This window comes from Phalacrocorax aristotelis, chromosome 3, assembly GCF_949628215.1.
Source record: "Phalacrocorax aristotelis chromosome 3, bGulAri2.1, whole genome shotgun sequence".
Taxonomy (NCBI): domain Eukaryota; kingdom Metazoa; phylum Chordata; class Aves; order Suliformes; family Phalacrocoracidae; genus Phalacrocorax; species Phalacrocorax aristotelis.
In genome coordinates this window covers 3,371,952-3,391,440 of record NC_134278.1, presented here as the reverse complement: position 1 = coordinate 3,391,440, position 19,489 = coordinate 3,371,952, and the positions used below count along the sequence as shown (strand labels likewise).

The 19,489-nt window shown below is 51.9% G+C and overlaps 2 protein-coding genes across 2 annotated transcripts in view; both read left to right on the top strand.

Annotated features, from left to right (window-relative positions):
* Window positions 1-9,887, top strand: part of PINX1 (PIN2 (TERF1) interacting telomerase inhibitor 1) — a 68,182-nt gene extending 58,295 nt beyond the window's left edge. Inside the window, exon 7 of the mRNA XM_075086528.1 lies at window positions 2,560-9,887. Within this exon, the coding sequence (XP_074942629.1) occupies window positions 2,560-3,159 (600 nt within the window). The 3' untranslated portion in view covers window positions 3,160-9,887. The remainder of the gene's footprint in view (window positions 1-2,559) is intronic.
* Window positions 9,888-11,313: 1,426 nt separating this feature from the next.
* SOX7 (SRY-box transcription factor 7) lies at window positions 11,314-15,825 on the top strand. The gene is made up of 2 exons (XM_075086527.1): window positions 11,314-11,568; window positions 13,430-15,825. Exons 1-2 carry the CDS (start codon window positions 11,343-11,345, stop codon window positions 14,326-14,328), a joined length of 1,125 nt encoding a protein of 374 aa, XP_074942628.1. The 5' UTR covers window positions 11,314-11,342; the 3' UTR covers window positions 14,329-15,825.
* The last annotated feature ends 3,664 nt before the right edge of the window (window positions 15,826-19,489 follow it).

The following is a 19,489-nucleotide window of genomic DNA, read 5'->3' as shown; positions in this document are numbered from 1 at the left end:
ACATCACGGGAGGGGGAACGCTTCTGGCATTTAACAGCCCTTCCAGGTGATTTATGGTTTCACATAAGCTTTTCCTAAACTCAGAAGTTTTCTAGGGTTGGCACCTCTTTGCTTGTCTCCATGCCCTGTTAGTTCTGTGCTCAGTGGCCCGTGGTTATTAAAATTCTTATCAATAAAGGAGTTTCTGAGCAAGGTTCTTATTTTCTGGGATCATGCATACCTTCTGAACTCCTCAGCTTAACCAAAAGAACATTTTTTTATGCCTAATGTATTTTATAAAAGAAATGTGTAGAGTTCAAGTAATATTTGCCTTCAATTACAGTAATTAAGTTGTCAGGACTTGAAGTCACCAAGGGAATGAGAAAATCCTTTCCTGGTTGGCCAGGGGGTAATTGGTGTTCTGGTCACAAGTAGGTTTTACATATCGGAGTGGGGAGGGAAACTGTTCTGGCTGGCATCTGTGGCAGAAAACCTGGGAGACGGTTTGTCATTTTGCAATACAGGGTGTCAAAACCCTGCTGTGGGTAGAAGGAAAAGGAGAAAGTGACCCATTTAACTCTGCTTTAGCAGGGCGTCTGCTTTTGCTCTGCACTAACGCTGCTTGCTTGACTTGGGATGTATATCTTAGTAAAAAAAGAGCGACTACAGACATATCTCAAGCCATTTATTCTGTGGATTCTGTCTTCTACTGTGGCTCCCCTTTCAAATGTAAAATCTACGTAGAGATGTGTGTAGATACATGCTTTTTCCCCCCCATGTTCAGCACCTCTTTGCAGACTTCTTTGCCAGAAGTCAAATGGTCAAATAGTCAAATAGCCAGAAGTTTCAGTTACTTCATAAAGTTACCTGAAAGTGCACTACAAGGTATTCCTACAAGAAAAGTACCTAATTTTATAAGTGCTCACACAAACATTACTGGAATCTCAAGTGTAGTGTTCCTTTCGTTCCACTGGAATAGCTCTCTTGAAAGCAGATGCATGAGGAAATCACTACTCGTAATGCATCACTAATGACACAGATTTTTGCATTCCTGCTCACGTGAGTAAAGGTTATGGATGCATAAGGAGTCAGACCTGCAAAACCTCACAAACCCTAATAAAACCCCACTTCAGCTAGCAAGTTTAACGATGCCCTGAAGAGAGCCAGATCACTTATCTATACCATCGTGCAATAACTATAAAGTGTTGAGATAAGTGGGTTTATGTCTCCCAGTTTTCTGCTGGCCTTTGCCCCGTGTATTAGTTTATGCCAGTGAAAGTGGGTGTGAAATATTACTGCTCTGATTTGGTTGCATTTTATAGTCGCTTCAGTTCACGTACAAGGTGCATGGGTAGAGTGGATGCTCTTATCTGTCTGCGCATTTATGAATGGAAGAACAGTGGAGTATCTCTGTCATACTCGCCACATTTGACTGCAATACCTGTGGATTACCTGCCGTTCAAGAGCCGTGTTGTAGGCAGCATGTCGGTAAGGATTCTGTGCAATTCTTACCGGCTCCGCTTTCCCCATCGCGGGGGTGTGCTTGGTTACCTGCAGGTCATACAAGGCTTTAAAAAAAACCAGCAATGTAAAATTTGGGACACTTGCAAGAGTCATTTGTGACTTTTGCCAAGCAAAAGGATATGCCGCAAAGGGTTATTTCTGAGTGCTTCAGTATCCATGTAAACAAGCCTGAACTTCAGCTGCCTTTTTCGGCTTGTTTATTTTGTAAGTCACAGATAATTTAACAAGTTATGGATTTGCATCTTGTTGCGTTCGTTGCTTTTTCAGAGTCAGTTCTCTTCGTGCCATACATAACATCCAGCTCCAGAGCTACACTTTGCTTTTTGTTTTATATTTACTTTCTAGATACTAGACTCTTTTTATAGGTGTTCACCTGCAGCTAGAGTTCAGCAGCTATTTATTTTGTGTGTGCAGAAGCCTTGTAAGATCCAACCTGTGATGTTGGTTTTGCCATCTGATAGCGTATGATCAAATGGAGCATGTTTAAATAACAACATCTAGGACACAATGACAGTAAACCAGCTACGAAACAAACATTTCTAAAGCTCTGATAAGACGGAAGAGATGCATCAATGCTGGATTGCTCCGTATATCATAAGTTCTTGCACTTTGCTGTAGAGGTATTCCAGGCATGGGGTTTCCTTTATGCCACAGGCTAATAGATCATACTGTGTTATTTTTCGTGTTGTTTTATATCTTGTAGAGACATGTGCCTTTGCAGAGTGAGTGTAATACACCGAGTATGATAGTGTTATACGTAATCTGCGTGAGTTGCACAGGAGTAGGTAAACAGTAAGACATTCAAAACAACAGAGGATTGTCTTGCTCTGTATTTTCTTGCTGCCTTCCATACTGCCACCTCTTCCCCCTAAACCCGCGCAAGCTTTTGCATTAAGGGCTGCCTCTCGCTCCTGCCAAAGCCCATACTTTTACAATTCATTTTCAAAGCACCTTATGGTTTTTAAATGTTTTCCTTATTAGTGTGCAAGAAAATAACATTACGTTGAAAGCCGTTATTTCTGACTCTCGCTCCTGCTCCTCTTTGTTCACCTGCAGGAGGATATTACTGATCCCGAGTCTCAGGAAGAGAAGAAGAGAAACGACTGGATATCTGAGCCTGCAGACGGTTACAATACCGTGAAGAGTGTTCTCACTGTCCAGGAATATTTTGCTAAGCGCATGGCAAAACTGAAGGGATCCCAGAATGAAACAGAAACAAAGGTAGACGATTCCCACCCGACAGCTGACAAAGCTTTGGAGCCTTCAGAAGAACTGAAAACCAAAGTAAAAAAGAAGAAGCAGAAGAGAGATGAGGCAGAGAGTACAGAGTATTGTGAGAAACCAAAAGTGAAACAATCTAAGATAGGTGGCTTGAATGGAAAGGAACTGGATGCTCCGTTAAATGAGTGTCACTCAGGGAAAAAGAAAAGGAAACATAAAGAGCGGGACGAAGGGGAAAACATGAGTTGTGATGAAAATATGGGCAATGGGGAAATTTTTGTGGGATTATCCGAAGGCGAAGATCTCAGCGTAAAAGACTATGAGGCAAAGCAAAAGAAACGCCATAAGAAGAAACACAAAAGGCAAAAAGAGGAGACAGATGAGGGGATCGGAGGAGCACAGAGAAAGAAAAAGAAGCACCACAAGCACGGTTAACCTTCTAATGGTCAAGCTGGGACTCTGAAGTGATTTGAACTTCAGAATGTTGGAGGAGGAGTCTGTGTAAACACACCAGCCGGACATCACGTTGTAATCCAGTCTCGAACACACTGCCCTACCTCCAGCTGGAACCGCGGACTGTGTTTAAATATAGCTCTTTCAAGGGAGAACACGGTGACAGACCAACATATGAGCTTCGGTGCCATGTTGAAAAAGGTCTCCGTGTGCAGTGCCAAGGCTTGCATGTCTGCAAAGCAAGGCTTGATAAAAAACCAGTCAGGCTTTGCCCCTTCCAGTCTGGCAGACGGTTCGCCGTGGTGGCTTTGCAAGAGCTATGTTTTCGCACAGCAGCCCCCATGCTGCCTTCAGCCCAGAGTCACTCTGGTGCAGCTCCGTTCAAGTCAGGTAACAGCAAGCAAAATCAGGCCTGGTTTTAACTGCTGTGGTTAGGACTGTGAAAGCCAGTGAATTACTATCTGCGGCTTTACACGGACTGTGTTTTGCTCAATCCAGTGAAAAAAAAAAAGAAGAAAAAGCCACCCTACCACTGCCTTTATTATTAAAGCCACTGTTGTTCTCACTTGTGATAGCCCAGCTCTGCTTCTGGAGACAGGAGGCGTTTTGCAAAGCTGTACGTATTTTTCTATTGATTTTTGCAGCTTCACAAAATACTTAGTCTTATTAAAGGTTTACGCCTGAGTGTCATTGCTAAAGAATGAAATAAAAAAAAAAACAACCTCCCTTTGTTTCCTAGCCCGTAGTTAACTACTGTCGAGCAATTGTAACTTTGCAACAAAGCTAAAGGAGCTGTGCTTTTACTAACCGTATCTAAATCCCTGGTTCCCAGGCAGTGTTCGCGGTACCCTCAGTGCTGCGCCTGGAAGTCAGAAAGTTGCCTTGGATGGAGCAAGGTTTTCTGTGAAGTTAGGAGACCTGACAGATTTTAGAAGCGTAGCTGGTCAGATGCATTAGCATTGCCATTTATCCATTGAAAATCTGCAGTTTAGATTTATAACCAAATTAGAGCTTGTTTCTCTGTGTAAACCTGGAAATCAGTAGTGCCGGAACTCAGCACTATTGTATGAGAGCTTAAACATTCGGGATGGATTTTGGCATCTCAGTCTCACTCGGCTAAATGCTGTCAGAAGAGAAGGGTGAGCTTGGAAGTTGAAGCGGTGGATCGGGAAGAAGCATTCGCCGGCCTCGAGGCTGGTTCTGGTGCTGCGTTGGCCGCGGCACGCTGACAGCACAGCCCTGCACGCCAGCCAGTTGCCGTGGCGCGACCCAGGGTAGCTGACCAGAATTCGTATCCATTAGCTGTTCGTTCCACTCTGGGCCTGGCTGTGTTTCATCAGTATAAATCTAAAACATCCCATTGGCGTGCGCTGCTGAATAAAATGGGCGCTTTTTTTTTTTTTTATTGTCTTAGCTCAGTTGAGTTGCTTAACGTGGTTTGAAAAACATTGTCAAGATTCAAATGTTAATACCAAAAAAAATTCCTTAAGCTGCCTTTATTGTCCAGTGGGAGAAACTTAGTCCGCAGCACGCAGTCCACATGGCTTCAGATGTTTTAGCTGCAGCCGAACTCTTCCTTTTTAAGATATCTTGGTCCGTAACGCACCTTTCTTGCCCGCAGGACGTGCGCATTCATTGCAGCAAAATTGCTGTAGTTTTACTTACTTTAAGGGAGAACAAGATGCCTTTCTCTGTTCCCTGCTGGCATGCCAACAGTTTTTAAACCTCGTAGCATTTGCTTTTCAGTGCTGTACAAATGCTAGCCATTACGGTGCTGCTGTGGCTGGGCTTGTTCCCTGGCTTCCTTAAACAAAATACCACTTAATACCATGAGGTTGCTGTAAAGTTGTGACTAAGCTCCGTGCTTGAGGTGGAAAAAAAATAATCATCTCAACAGAAGAAGAGAGTAAAAGAATTTTTCGTGTTTTATTGAAGCATCCTAAGTTCTGTGGGTGCCCTTCAAAGCAGCCTTCCGAATTTCACCTCGAGTTTGGATTTTTGTTTGCTAGCAGAAGCCAAAAGCCTGCCTGTTCCCAATGTTTCTTGTTTTTATTTTTTTAACTCTTAAGCAGCTAAACTTTACAGTCTCTCTGGGATTTTAATTTAAAAAGGTGCTAGTCATGGAATAAGGTTTCCTTCTCCAAATACTGCCGGGCTTGTTTGTTTGTTCTCGGTATTAATCTTCCATGAGTTTCTATGTGCTAATTCTTAGGAGTGTTTGGCCAGATTCCAGTGTTAGTTATAGAAGGAACAAAACCAGGAATAAATCTTTAAATTTATGGCGTTACTCCAGTTAAGCACGGTATACCTAAGGTTTAAATCTGGCTCAGATTGAAATATCAGCTACAAATAGAAGATTTTCTATTGTACAAGTAGAAGATTTTCTGTTTGTACAAGAAGGAGTGGGAATTTCATTTTATCCCAGGAAACGTGGGATTCGAAGGTGCTTCAAGCTGAAAGAGAAGTAGCGTGTGCAGGATAAGGGTTGTAGGGAAAAAAAACATTCATAATAGGCTAACATTTGAAACATTTCAAACAAGCAATGCATTTTGCTGCTCCGCTCTGTGCGTGTTAATGGTCGGCCAACCCTGCATTACTCGCCGAAAAGCTCTTCTCACCAGATCCTGTCTAGCGAAATGGATGATTGAAACAACAGGAACACGTTTCAGAGTAATAAATTGGGGGGTTTTTTGTTTATAGCAGGTTGCGACTCCTGTTTTAACCAAACGCCGGTTTGGCAAGAAGGTCTTTTTTTAGAAAGCGTAAGAAAAAGAATTACATCATTACCCAGATGGTGAAATTAGCAGAATTTAAGCACAACGACATGACTTGGTTTCAGTTCTGTGAAAATAAGACTTTTAAACAGAAAGGTCTTTTTTTTTTTCCCCATACGTTTGTCCGTTGTACTCACACATTGCGGCACAAAGTTGCGTTACCTCCAAGTGAAATTACCTAGAAACGAAGCAAAATGAGAGTCGCCACTCGGCTTTCGCTTCGAGAGCGATGCACACACAGCGTAGGAATGAAAAAGTTTTCACTTTTAGTAATCCTGGGTCACCGGTGACATCGAAGACGTTCTCCTTTTCACATCGGGAGCCTTCCGCAGATGATGGTCTCTCATGAGTTACTTCCATTCTTCGCTTTGAGCCTTGAAATTAGCTGCCGGCGCAGGGGCTGCTGCGTGCCAAGCTACGAGATTTGCAATTGGAGTTTTGTCAACAGCAATAGATGCGCTGACTTTTGTGCTTGTAATTACCCGCGAGCACAAAACTGCGTCCCGGAAAGTAGAGGCCACGGAAAAGTAGCCCGTGACAGCATCGGACCGAAGCCTACGTGAGCGTTATGGGCTTCCGCTGTTTCGATTTTGCTGTGTCCGACTGCAGAGCCTTCCTTGGAGCCAAGGACGGGAGATCGCACTGGCGCACGCGGCGTGATAACCCAGGCGTGTGGAACGGGCACCGTTCCTTGGATTTCTTGCCCTGATGGCACCAGCTCGAGCGCTTCACGCAGAAGCAGTAACAACCAGCGTTCTTTCAAAGCATAGGTGCGTGATGCTGTTAAGTGCAAGTTTCACGACGGCCCATTAAGGTTTCAGAAGCCCGTATCCGTGCGTCTGCGTGAATTTCAGTCCGTTAGATAGCAGCTGAGAGGCCGCTGTTTTGTGAAACCGAAGAAATGCGCTGGGGGGCCCATCCAGTTCGGCGTCGCGTTCAATTAACGCGGTTTTCCTTTAGGCGAAAGGTAGTTCTGGTGCCGACTTCTTTCGAATAATCAGCTCTCGGCAAAGAAAATTAGCTGAATGCACCAATGTAATTAACCAATTTTCTCCTGTTTAAACACACAAGACTGAAGTTCTTGAAGCATCCACCTTCAAAAGGCACAATTTACGTCACAAAACCTCCAAACCTGCCAGCGCTAAGAGGAGGAAGGAAGCTCCGAGAGGAAAACCGCACAAAGTCTATTGGAAACATTGCAGAGCATCACGCCTATCTTAAAAAAAAAAATAAAAAGATCTTATAATAGCATGTCCTCAAAGAGCGTGAGGATTTCTGAAGCAGTCCTGCGCTTGGTTCCTCCTCGTCCCGGGGCAGCGTGAGGTTTGCTACGTGTGAAGGGTTATAAATCTCCTCGGCACGGTGTTAGCGGCCGAGGAACCCCCAGGAAGGCTCAGAGCTGGGAGTACTTGGACGATAACCAAGGCTGCTGTCCCTGTCCCTGTCCCGTGCAGGGATAAGCAAACTTCTGCTTGTAGAAGCAAACTTTCAGTGATGTGAGACTGGCGAATATGGTAAAAATAAAAATCTTTCATGGTGGCAGAGGTGGGAAGATTGTTCCAACGCCAAATCGAAGCTCAATTTCTCAGCAAGTGAGAACTTAAATTCTGCTTCTGAGTCACTCTGAGATATTTTTTTTTCTTAGCTTAATCCATTTTTATAACTTTTAATGTGCAAGAGGGAAATCTTGCTAGTCCCTTTTAACCTAAAGGGACTAAAATATATTTATTTTATAACCGTTAAAGCTGCATTTTAAAAATAGTAAGAGCAGAAATATTCAGCACCGTGACACTCTGCGTGCTGGAAATTTTAGCAATTTTTTTTTTTTTGGCCTACATTTCTTGCTGGGGGGTAGATAAGGGGAAAGCTGTGGTTTCTCCTCCTAGCAAATAAATGGTCCCCGCAGCGGTCCCTGGGGAAGGCCTGGTGGACCCAGCGAGGACGGGTGTTTGGGCAGGGTTGGTTCTTGTGCCTCGGTGGCAAAGCAGCTGGGAGCCGCAGCGCTGAGAGCCGGCTCTTCTGCTGGGAACCCCCAGCTGTCTCTGCAAAACCTGCCCCTGGGAGACGAGAGGTTCATCAATAATTAAGGAACATGTGAATATCGAGCTAATTTAGGATTTGCACTTTCTCACACATTTGAACATCTCTGGAGTGGGGGGGTGGGGAGGCTACTGGGTGAGTATAGACCCCGCCGCTTGCAAGCCGGGTAAAATGTCAGATCCGCGCCAAAAAGGGATAATTTTGGAGAGCGGGGATGGTCTCGCCTGTATGGCACGAAAGCAGGGTTCAGTCACGGCTTTTCTGCTTGGCCCATGGGAGTTGCTGCCACTTGTTCCCCATCCGTGAAAATGGGGAGAACAAAGCTTTTTCTTCCACCCTTTGTCTGCTCAGTCTATTTTAGCTTGTAGCTTTTAGCCGTAATTTCCCTGCTCTCCAAGCCCTGTGAGAGCTCTGCTTCTTCCTGTGCCCCAGATACAGGTAAGCGTTGCACCAGAATCGGGAAGGTAAGCATAAAAAGTAAAGATGAGTTTTTTTCCAGACTGCTGCTAATTACCCCGATACGGTCGCAATTAAAAAGGTGGCATTTTCACATGGCCCCAGCTGCCTTTATGTAATGCAGAGCTTCCTACAGGACAGGTTTAACCAGCATTTTAGGTAGGGTGCAGAATGAAACCCATCTTACTAATGCAATCAGAATGCCAGGTGCTCAAGGACAGGGGGAGGAAAAAAAGAGAAGTGTTTATTATTATTTGCATTCAACAACGCGGTGTTACCCCCCCGATGCGGAGGGAATAGCAAAGAGGAGGTGAGTCGCCCCGAGAGCCTCCGGGCATCTGCGGCAGAGGCAGGAGGTGGATGCAGGTCCCGCCGCTTCGTCCTCGCCCAGCCTAATTTTTTTGTCCTCCCATCCTGCACAACCGCACCTTGGAGACGCGGTGCAGGATGGAGGCGCTGCCGCATGTCGTGTTAAAAGGGGCCGGGTGGAATTCATCTGTTCCTTTTTCCTTGAGGGAATATATTGTACTGCTACTAAAAATTTTCTGGCCTCCGGGGCCTCAAGTATAGAGGCCATTATTTTTATAATAACGATACCCAGGCGCTGTGCGTCCTGAAGGTAAATAGTGCTGAGCGGCGAAACGCCGTATTCAAAAATAAAACCTTGTGACTTCGGGCAATCTGTTTTTCAGTGCGTTCAACCCCTACTAGAGGGAAATCCAAAAAAAAAAAAAAAAAAAAAAAAAAAGGATGTTACGGGTTTTTCTTCCCAACCTCTTGCTGCCAACCTCTGCAGCAACTCCCATCTGCAAAATGCACCCATGAGAGCTGTTCAGAGCAGGATGGAGGGTTGGGCATCCTCTCTCCCGGCCCCGTCCCAGCACTTCAAGGCGTGAGGCAGGACTTTGGGAGAGAACCGGAGCCCGCTGTGCAAAGCCTGGGACGGCGCGGGCTGTCCCCAGGAGCGCGCATGGCTCCAAAACACAGATGAAAGGCAGTTGCTATGTGCCGGCCTGCATGAGTGTGTGTGTAAAGGGTTTATAAATCTGTCCTGAGACCAGGAAATCTCCTGCGCCTTTTAGATTTAAGAGAAGTTGCCTTCCTGTTGTATTCCCAGATAACACAGCTCTGATCAAGCCCACTTGTAAATAGCTTAATAGATTTAATCAGTTCCTTTGGAAAATGTTGTTGCTTCCGCAGGGTTTTAATTCGGTTCCGGGGAAAAGCTCCAAAAGGGCTGTTGCTGCTTCTGCTGCAAGCGAAGTTGGCAGCTCCCACCTCTCCAGACCCCCAAATCACCACAACCCTTGAGAAAGCACCTCGGGGTTCCTGCTCCTGTGCAAAGCATGGGGAGAGACCAGGAAACCCAGGCAGATCCTGAACCCACATAGCTTATATTTACTTACCGCGCTCTCCATCGCTCGTAAGCTGACAAGAGTCAATAGGAACACCCAGGCACGTGGTAAATCGCTGCCTACCTGCACAAACACCCCGGCTTGGGACCCGTGCTGGGTTTTTCCCCTCCGTGCGTGGGTTAGATGGGGCAGCGGCCGGGCAGCCTGAGGAAATGCCTTCCCATCTCGCGCCCCGGCTCGCCGGCTTTCTGGCAGCGCAGAGAGGAAATCCACAATCAGTCAAAGCGGAGCCGCTGCAGCCCTGCAGCCCATGTCAGGGGGTCAGAATCATAAAGGAATCGAGCGACTAAATATATTCCTCAGGGCAGGTTGCAGGGATGAGCTGGGCAAGGGGGTCCTGCTGGGGGATTTTTGGTCCCATCACCTTCCTGGAGATCCTTCGTCCTAGCTGGGGGAACGCTTCTCGAGGGTGACTTTCCTGCCCTCGTGAGCACCAAACCGGGGTTAGTGGGAAATACCGTCGCATGGCAGAGGCGCTTCCATCCTAGCCAGGCTGGGGTGGCTTTTCAGGATGGGGCAGCGCTCCATAAAATGTAGCAGCAAGAAAAAGGCTGCAAAGCATCAGGCCAGCCCTTTCCTAATGTCCCAGGGATGGGCAGTGAGGACCGACTGGGGCTGTTGCAGTCCCTCCAGGCTGTGCCCAGCCCCATCACCTGCTCCTGGTCGCCCCTGTAAAGCTCATTCCGGAGCCCAACCAGGCTGGACAAGCATCCGCCAGCAGGTTCACCCGGCCCCGGTTCCCCTCCCATACAGGGAGAATTGGGGGTAACTGGGTGAAAACCCACACACGGTGGCAAAGTTCATGCAGGACTAGTGGCTAAAGCATGGGGTGCGAGGGAAAAGGGCAGGACCCGTGCCTTGATTTCCCCTCGCAAACAGGCCCGTTGCAGCTTGCCAAAGCCTGGGGCGGGGGCTGAAGGGGACCTTTTGCACCCCTATGGGGACCTTCCATTTGGGGCTGTTTCCCTTTTCTTTCCAGGCCACCCAAAAAAAAAAAAATCTCAGTCCCTTCATCCTTCCCCTCTGCATTTTCCTCAACCTTGAAGTTCTAGGGGCTCCGAGGTGTGGGGGGCGGCGGGGGCTGTGCAGGGGTGGCAGGGCCATTTCCAGCTCCCTCAGCCTTTCAGTGGGCAAAATGATAAAAAATAATAAAATCTTAAAAAAGGGGGGGGGGGGGGGGCGGGAAGCAGAAGGGGGGGCGTTGGGGGGTGCTGCCCCCCCTTCTTTGCTTCCCCAGGGGGTGCCGGGCAGAGGGTGGGGAGAAGTTTTCTCCCCGCGCCATCCTGGCCGGGGCTCAGGAGTTTGCAAACAAGGAGGAGCAGCGAGTACCTTCGGTGTCATTGGAGGAGGCTTTTTCCAAGGAGCTCATAAATACGGGGGAGGCCGGGCAGGAGGCTGGGACTGCGCGGGGACCCCGAGGGCAGCGCAGCGGGGCGGGGGGCTCGGGGCTGGGGCTGGGGGGGGGGCTCGGGGCCGGGCCATGGCTGCGCTGCTCAGCACCTACCCCTGGCCGGAGCGGCTGGAGGGGGACGCGGCCGAGGGGCTGCCGCCGGGGCCGCCCCCCCGTTGTCCACCGGGGGAAAAAAGCTCCGAGAGCCGCATCCGCCGGCCCATGAACGCTTTCATGGTGTGGGCGAAGGACGAGAGGAAGCGTCTGGCCGTGCAAAACCCCGACCTGCACAACGCGGAGCTCAGCAAGATGCTCGGTGAGGAGAGGAGGGGTGCGGGGGTTTGGGGGGCGACACGGCGCGGGGGGGAGGGGGGGCGCCTGTGTATCCATCCGGCCGTCTTCGGGGGCGCAGAGCTTGCTCCGAGCCTGGCACCCTGCGGTGCCTGCACCCATCGGCCATCCCCGGGGGTGCAAACCCTGTCCGGACTCGGTACCCCGGGACGGGCACCCCTGCACCCATCGGCCATCCCCGGGGGTGCAAACCCTGTCCGGACTCGGTACCCCGGGACGGGCACCCCTGCACCCATCGGCCATCCCCGGGGGTGCAAACCCTGCTCGGCTGGGGACCCGTGCACCCTCCCTGCCACCTCACGGGGTACAAACCATGCCTGGGTCTGGCAGTGGCACCCTGGGGTGCGTGCATCCTCGCAGCCATCCCATGGGGTGCAGGTAGGTCTGGCAGGCAGGGGGTGGGCACCCGTGCACCCACACGGCCACGCTGCAGGGTGCAAAGCCTTCCCGGGTCCAGCACCCTGGGACAACCTCCACCAGGCTGCCTTGTGGGGTACTAAGCCTGATGGGATCCTGCACCCCAGGGAGCAGGCACCCATGCACCCAACCTGCTACCCCAAGGGGTGCAAACCCCAGTGGTCACCCACACTCTGGCTGCACGAACCCACCCGGCCACGCCTCAGGGTGCAAAGCCTGATGGTCTCCCGCACCCCAGAGGACAGGCACCCATGTGCACACCCTGCCACCCCTCAGGTGTAAACCCTGATGGGGTGCAAACCCCCGGGTTGCCAGTGCCAGGGATCCTCCAATGCAGTGCAATGAGGGACCCCCAAATTTTCCTGTCCTGTCTTTGCTGTCCCACTTTGTCCCCAGAGTTACTAGCCCCACCCCAATATTGCATGTCCAGGGGGGTGGTGGGGTGATGTTTCTGCTGTTTCATTTTAGTGATCACACCCCATTTTAAATACACATTTGTTTCCCCATGCACTGTTTCCCACTTATCCCAATCCCCATTTTTTTATGCAAAACCAAGAGGGCAAACAGAAATAACCAGCCCAGACAGCCTGAGAAAGAGCTGCCCAAATTGCAACACAGCTTTGCTGCCCAACCTCTTACCCAAAGTTTGTGTTTCCCTGGACAGTTTTGCGGTGTTTTCTTTGGAGGTTTGGGTTTTCTCCTCACTGCTTTGCCATGCAGCATCTCAGCTTATTAGTGTTATTTCTGCCGTCTCTTTGGCAATGGCAAGGCATCAAACGCTTTGATCCGTATCCTTATTTCTCCCCCCCACCCTGAGGAACAGCCTGGGGTAGCCTCACCATGGGATACAACCATTCCCGCCCCCAGCGCTGCTTCTCTGTCCTGTGTCTTGGGGGCATTTTGTGTACTTCAAACAGGGAGCAGCGAGGTTGTGGCACCCGGGTCTCCGTGTACCCTGGTGCGAGTCCTGGGCACAGGCTGGGCCACGTCCAGGGACGCCACGTCCTGACCCCCCGGTCAGCCAGGCATGGCCTCGGCCGTCCCCGCTCAGCAGCCAGGCTCTCCGTCCCAGAGAGGCATTGCAAGATCAGGCCACGGAACTGGGCAAGTTTATTATTTGCCCTGATTTGTTTGCAGTGGGGCTCAGCTAACCCTGAGTGTCTGGGGACTTGGGAAGGGGGGAACTGGTGGACCTACAGCAGCTTCAACACCCACCTTCTTCATCCTCCCACTGACATCTCATCTCCCTGTGGCATTTGCGGGCTGCCTCCTCCATGCGTGCCGGCTCAGATATTTGGAGCCTGTACTTCGCCCTTGGGTTGTGTGCCGCAAGCTTTGGGTGGCAGCCCCCTTTCCCGCCCCGGTACAGCTGCCGCGGGCACTAAGGGGAGTTTCGTTCTCATTTTCAGGCAAGTCCTGGAAGGCTCTGAGCCTCTCGCAGAAGCGTCCCTACGTGGAGGAGGCCGAGCGGCTGCGGGTGAAGCACATGCAAGATTACCCCAACTACAAATACCGGCCCCGGAGGAAGAAGCAGGTCAAGCGGATCTGCAAGAGGGCAGACCCCGGGTTTTTGCTGGGCAGCCTGACGCGGGACCAAAACGCGGTGCCGGAGAAGCGGACCTGCGGCCGGGCCGGGGGGGAGAAAGAGGGGCCGGGTGAGTACCCCCCTCGCCCAGGGCTGCCAGCCATCCAGGGATACCGGGAGGCCCCGGGCAGCGGCAGCAGCACCAGCGTGGACACCTACCCCTACGGGCTGCCCACCCCCCCAGAGATGTCTCCGCTGGACGCCATAGACCCCGAGCAGAGCTTCTTCTCCTCGCCGTGCCCCGACGAGCATCACCGCTCCCACCTTGCCGGAGCCACCTACTCCCCGGAGTACGCGGGCAGCTCCCTCCCATGCAACCACCACCCTCTCAGAACCATGCCGCAGCCCACCACTTGCATGATCCCCCCAGCCTCCAGCTGCCCTGCCCTTCCTCCTCCTCCTCCTCCCAGCTACTACACGCCTGCCTTCCCCTCCCTGCACCCCCCCAGCCTCCATGCCCACCTGGGCCAGCTCTCCCCGCCACCCGACCACCACGGCTTTGACACCTTGGACCAGCTGAGCCAAGCCGAGCTCCTGGGGGAGATGGACCGCAACGAGTTCGACCAGTATCTCAACAACCCCGGCCATGGCGACCACCACAGCGGGGTCTTGGTCAATGGACACGTCCCGGCGGCTGGCAGCTCCCACACCTCTGAGACCAGCCTCATCTCCGTCCTTGCCGATGCCACGGCCACCTACTACAATAACTACAGTGTCTCCTAGACCCCCGGCCGGGGCCGCCTGGACCGGCTGAGGAAGGACCCGACACAGTGTTACGAGGCGTTGCTCCCCGGGGACATCGCTCGCCGCCCCTCAGGGTGACTGGGTCCGAACCGCGAGGGCCGTGGAGTCTGCTCGGTGGCGTAGGTAAAGGCTTTCAGTCGTTGGCTCACCGCTGGTGCAAAGCCTCAAGTGCCCTGCTCCGAACGGGGCCGGCGGGCATTTCCCAATGCCAAAGCCCTCTGGCCTAGCCCCTCTTCCAAGGCAGAGATGCTCCTGGGAGCGCGGGGAGGCTGCCCTCCATTTCGGGGCACCCCTAGCTCTGCTTTGGAGTCAGGAGGGCGGCAGCACCCTGAAAACAGCAGGTCTGAAGTCCTGGCAGGAGCAAAACCCTCTGGATGGGGAAAAGGCAGGGATGGGGGGAAAAGGGAAGATTTTGGTAAAAAGGCGCAGGGTCTGCAAGCCGCTCTCGGTTCCTGGTATCGGTGTTGTTACAGCCACCCTGACCTGCCTGACTGGACCGGCGGGGGTTAAACCTGCCTTGTCCCCCTGTCCCCAGACCAAGAGTTGGGGGCTTCGTCCTCAAAGGGGACACTGGACGTGGGGGATGCTGCCGGGCTGGCCCCGGGGGTGCGCGGCGGGGGGCTGCAGGGGGGCAGCCGGCCCTGAGGGTGCTCAGCCTGTGCATTCCGGAGGAGGGTAAGGTCAGGGCTTGGAAGGGCAGGATCGGGCCAGCATCCACCCCCACCCATGGCTTCCCCTTGGCCTCCCAGCCAAAGCGCGTCCGAAGCGGGCGCGGCGTGAGCTGCCCTCCCCGCCGGGCTGGGAGCACGTCCTGGGATGAGCACTTGGGCAAAGAGGTGATGATGTAGCACACACGTATTTTTTTTTTTTATAAAACATCTTTTGAAGGCAAACGCTTCGCATTTTGAGCCGCAGTGCCCGATGCCTCTTCTAACTCCGGCGTATTATTGCTTGTAATAAAGCTGTACATTGATTTATTCCTTCCATTATTCCTCCCCTTGGATTTTGTATTGCTCGAGTTCTCTTCCTTTTCATAAAGATGAAGCTTTATTTTAAATCAGTTATATGACATGATTAATCTTAGTGTTTACTGTATGGCACTTGGTAATGATTAGTTAGTAGCGCAGCTATGATTTTCTGATTTCAGTCCTGAACGTGTATTAATAATAATTGCAAATAATACTTTAAAAACCCCACAACTTCACAGGTTTTTAAGCTAATACATTCCATCTTTTTTGTGTGACTCTATGCATTTTGAATGAGTGTAGATATGAGTTTGCATAAAATATTTAATTTAAATAAATATGTTTTTATACGATGATTGTTTTATGATTTAAATTGCTGTAGCTATTGACAAAGTTTTCAAAACAGAAACATTTCCTGTGTGAGTGCTATTTTTTTAGGTTTTTTTTTGTTCGTATTTTCAGCCAAACTTTTCTACTTCCATTTTTTTAAAATAAAACAGATCTGTGGTTATCTTTACAAATTGTGGATTGCTTTCTAACAAACCGACTCGAGGCACGATGTGTGCGTACCTTCGCTTTTCATGGTGTGTCTCAGGGGCAGCAAGTCACTTCGATGGCCTTGATCTCATGAACACGACCTTTTAATGCCAGGTCCTGTGTAGATATTACAGTGAAAGCAAAGCTTTGCCTGTGGTGTGTTGGTGAGCACAAGTGGTGTTGCCTATTTATGGAGCGCAAGCCAGTGCCTGGAGCGTGGTTTTTATTCGCATTTAAGGCTGTCTTCCACAGTTTGTGCTGATGCACCATTTAAGATGCTCCAAGGTACAAGGGCCACGTAAAGGGTCCTCGGTGCAAACGCAGATCGAGGCGATGAGGCCTGTGAAATGGAGTGTGGGTCAAATCTGGGGAGCTGCGTGAAGGCAGCTCTTGTAGGTGGGTGTGGGCTGGTGGCCTCCAGGCATCACTAGCAAAGAGAAAAGCTTAGTCCTTCGCGTGGAGTGGCATCACAGCCCGCTCTTGCCAGACATGAAATTAAGCTGTGTCCCTGCGGTCCTCGAGGTCGAGCCACGCACACCTGCTAAAGCAGTGTCCTCCTAGGCTGTGTCCACCTTGGCCCCAAAAAGCAAAGGAGCAAGTTTCCTCATGATGCCAGCTTATGTGTTGGCTGGAAGGGGTCTCCAGAGGTCACTCAACCCAACCCAAGGCAACCCAACCCAACTGGGCTAGCTTGACTCCCATAAATGGCTTATCTCTGACTCAGGGAGCCCATGGTCCTGGGAGGTGGGAAGCTGCATGAGTGTTTGGGGAGGCACCAACATACCCCTGTTCTGTGCTTATGGTCGTCCTGTGTCCCCCACTCGTAGCCCCCCTGGAGACAGCCCTCCCATCACACATGCCGCCTCCTCCTTTACCCGTCGCTTGGGCATCCAAACCCACCCTTGGCCACATGCAGCTGGTTTCCCTTTTAGGGGGGATGAAATGGATGCCTTTGGGTGTCCTGCTGGCACCATGGACTGCGGTGGCTCTTGCACCAGCACAGCACGAGGGTGCGGTGCTCGGTGCCGTGCCGAGATGGCCGATGCAGCGGCCCAGGTGGGGCAGCATCGCTCTTCTAAGAGGATTTGTGAATCAGCCCAACAGGGCTGGAAGGAAGGAGGTGCCATGAGCCTGTTTGGCCTCTCTGCCCAGTGGTGTTGACTCACGTGGGACCACGCCAGGAGCAGGAGCAGGGCTGGAGAAGTCCTGCTCCTCCCACCTCCTGCTCTGCCCACAATCCCGCTGGTGCCCCAGGGCTGAGGGATGCTCACAGCCCCCCCAGAAGGACATTAAAAATTGTTCATAGGTGGGGTGGCCTGAGTGCGTGTGTCCAAACCTAGATCTGCCTTTCAACCTGAAAATCCAGGGGGATGCTCCCTTCCAAGCAGGCTCTCGTTAGAGGGTCACCACCCCCCCCAGGGTGTTAGAGGGGCACCCACTCCCAGACATCAGAGGGACACCCGCCCCAGAGCACTCTGCAAATGTCCCTTTCAGCCAGGTCTGCTGCAGGGGCAGCTGAGAACGGTGCAATGAGTTTTCAACTTGGTGAGGAACCACAGAGCACATCCCCCAGCCCCCCCAACAAGGTCAGCTCATGCTATCGCCACCAGCATGCCTGATTCGGGCTGTTGCATTTATCCTGCTGATGGGACCCTCTCTTTGGGACGTTGGCTGCTCCTTGTTCCCCTGCCCCGAGCAGTGATGGGATTGACTGAAACACCCTGCGACCCTCTTCTCCCCATTCCCTTCTCACACACAGAGTCACAATCGGGCTTGGCGGAGGCAAAGCCCACGCCAAGAGCTCCCAGCAGCACGTGCAGTGGTGGCCAGAGTCTGGTTTTGCTGAGAAAAGGGGTTTCTTCATGCATCCCAGACCCAAGGAGCCCGCCGGGCTGGGATGCACGGAGACTGCCGTGAGCCAAGCCTGTCCCCACTTGCTCAACCTGCAGCCACGTGAGGAGAGGTGGGAGCGTGTCCCCGTGCTCTCTGCACGTCAGGAACAGCTACAGGCCCCAACGGGGAGCTGGGGCCCCCCGAGGGCGTTGGGAGCCGCAGCCAAGGCGAGGTGTGGCTCCCTGGGAGCCAGGCCTCGTCGGACAGATCCGGGCACACACCCAGCACCGGGAGCCGCCGGCTTCCACCTCCCAGGACACTGGCAGCCGAGATGCAATTTGGGAGCGGAGCCATCCGCCCCTTCTCTGGCAGGATGGAAAATGCAATGCTATGGGTTGCCCCCCACCCCACAGCAAGTTTTTGGGATGCAGAACATTGCTGAAGGGACCGGCCGGAAAATAAGTGGCTGACAGAGGTGGGAAGGAACCTTTTTTTCTTGGACAGTGGACATCCCTGTGGATGACTGATGGCCATGGTGGTGTGTGGATGTTGAGGGGGTCGCCACTACAAGTGGGACTCGTTCTGCATCAGTCCTGGGGATGGTTCTCCTCTCTCCCCATCCTGAACCCATGAGCCCAAGGCTATCTCTGTCCACACTAAGGAGTTTTGTGGTTTGTGGGTTGCTTTGTCCAGGCTGGGACTGTCTGGGAATCAGCGGAAGATCAAATCAGGGCTGCAGGAAGGGATAAATTGACCTCATGCCACATTTGGGCTCCCGCTCAGGGGTGTCAGGTTGGGCCAGAACAAGGGTCTCTCCTTGCCAGGAGGTGGCCAGGGTGTGAGTCCTCTGCCCCCGGTGTCCCCAGTCAGCCCTTGGCCCCTGTGGCTGTGTGGGTCATGGTGCTGGGCGTCAGGAACAGGGATGAGGTAACCTTCCCGGATAGTGCTGGGATTCGGGCTGGCCGGGAGCTGCGGTGTGTGTCATGCTCTGGCCCTCCCAAGATGGGTGATTTCCTTTGCATCCCTTGAGCAGGTGGTGGTTGCTCTCCATCCTCACTCCACCGGCCACATCTGCTTGTGCCAGTGCCACCGGCCCGGGGTAGACCCCGACAACAAGCAGCCATGTGGCTGCTCCATGCCTCAGTTTCCTTATTTGTAAAATAGAGATACGACTTCCTTCCCTCCCATCCTTTTTCTGTCCAGCACCGGGGCATGATCTTACCAAAACTGTGAGCAGGACCAAGTGTGTGTGTTGCCCTTCTCACAAGGGGTGTCCATGCCATGCGGGAGCTCTGGATGCTGAAATTAGCTGGGAGATTATTATTTTCCCTCCATCACTCTCAAAACAGAAGGTGGGGGAGGGAAGTAGAGGCAGAGAAGGGGGAGAGGAGACTTGACTGAGGTCACCCTCCAAATTAGTAGCAGAGCTTAGGGGAGCCCCTCGACACCACCAACTCTCCAAAAATCCTTTTTTGTCCCTGTCAACCCCTTTCTGCTCACGAGTAAACACCTTCCCCCTCCATCTCTCGTTGCCCCCATCTCACCCCGACTCCGCCGCACCCCGCGGGGAGCCACACAGGGAGGACAGGATCAGGCCCTCCCTCCCATCTCTCCAGAGGAGGGAATGAGACAAGCTGCTGAGTGGTTTCCTGCCCGGCACTGCCAATGGGAGCTGCTTGGGGTGCCGGGAGCAGGGGAGGATGTATCCGGAGCTGAGTGTTTCCTGGCAGATAAGGCCAGCCCCTCCTGCCGGATGTTATGAGTCCAGGTCCTACCTCCACGTTTCAAGCGAAGGGGCTGAGGAA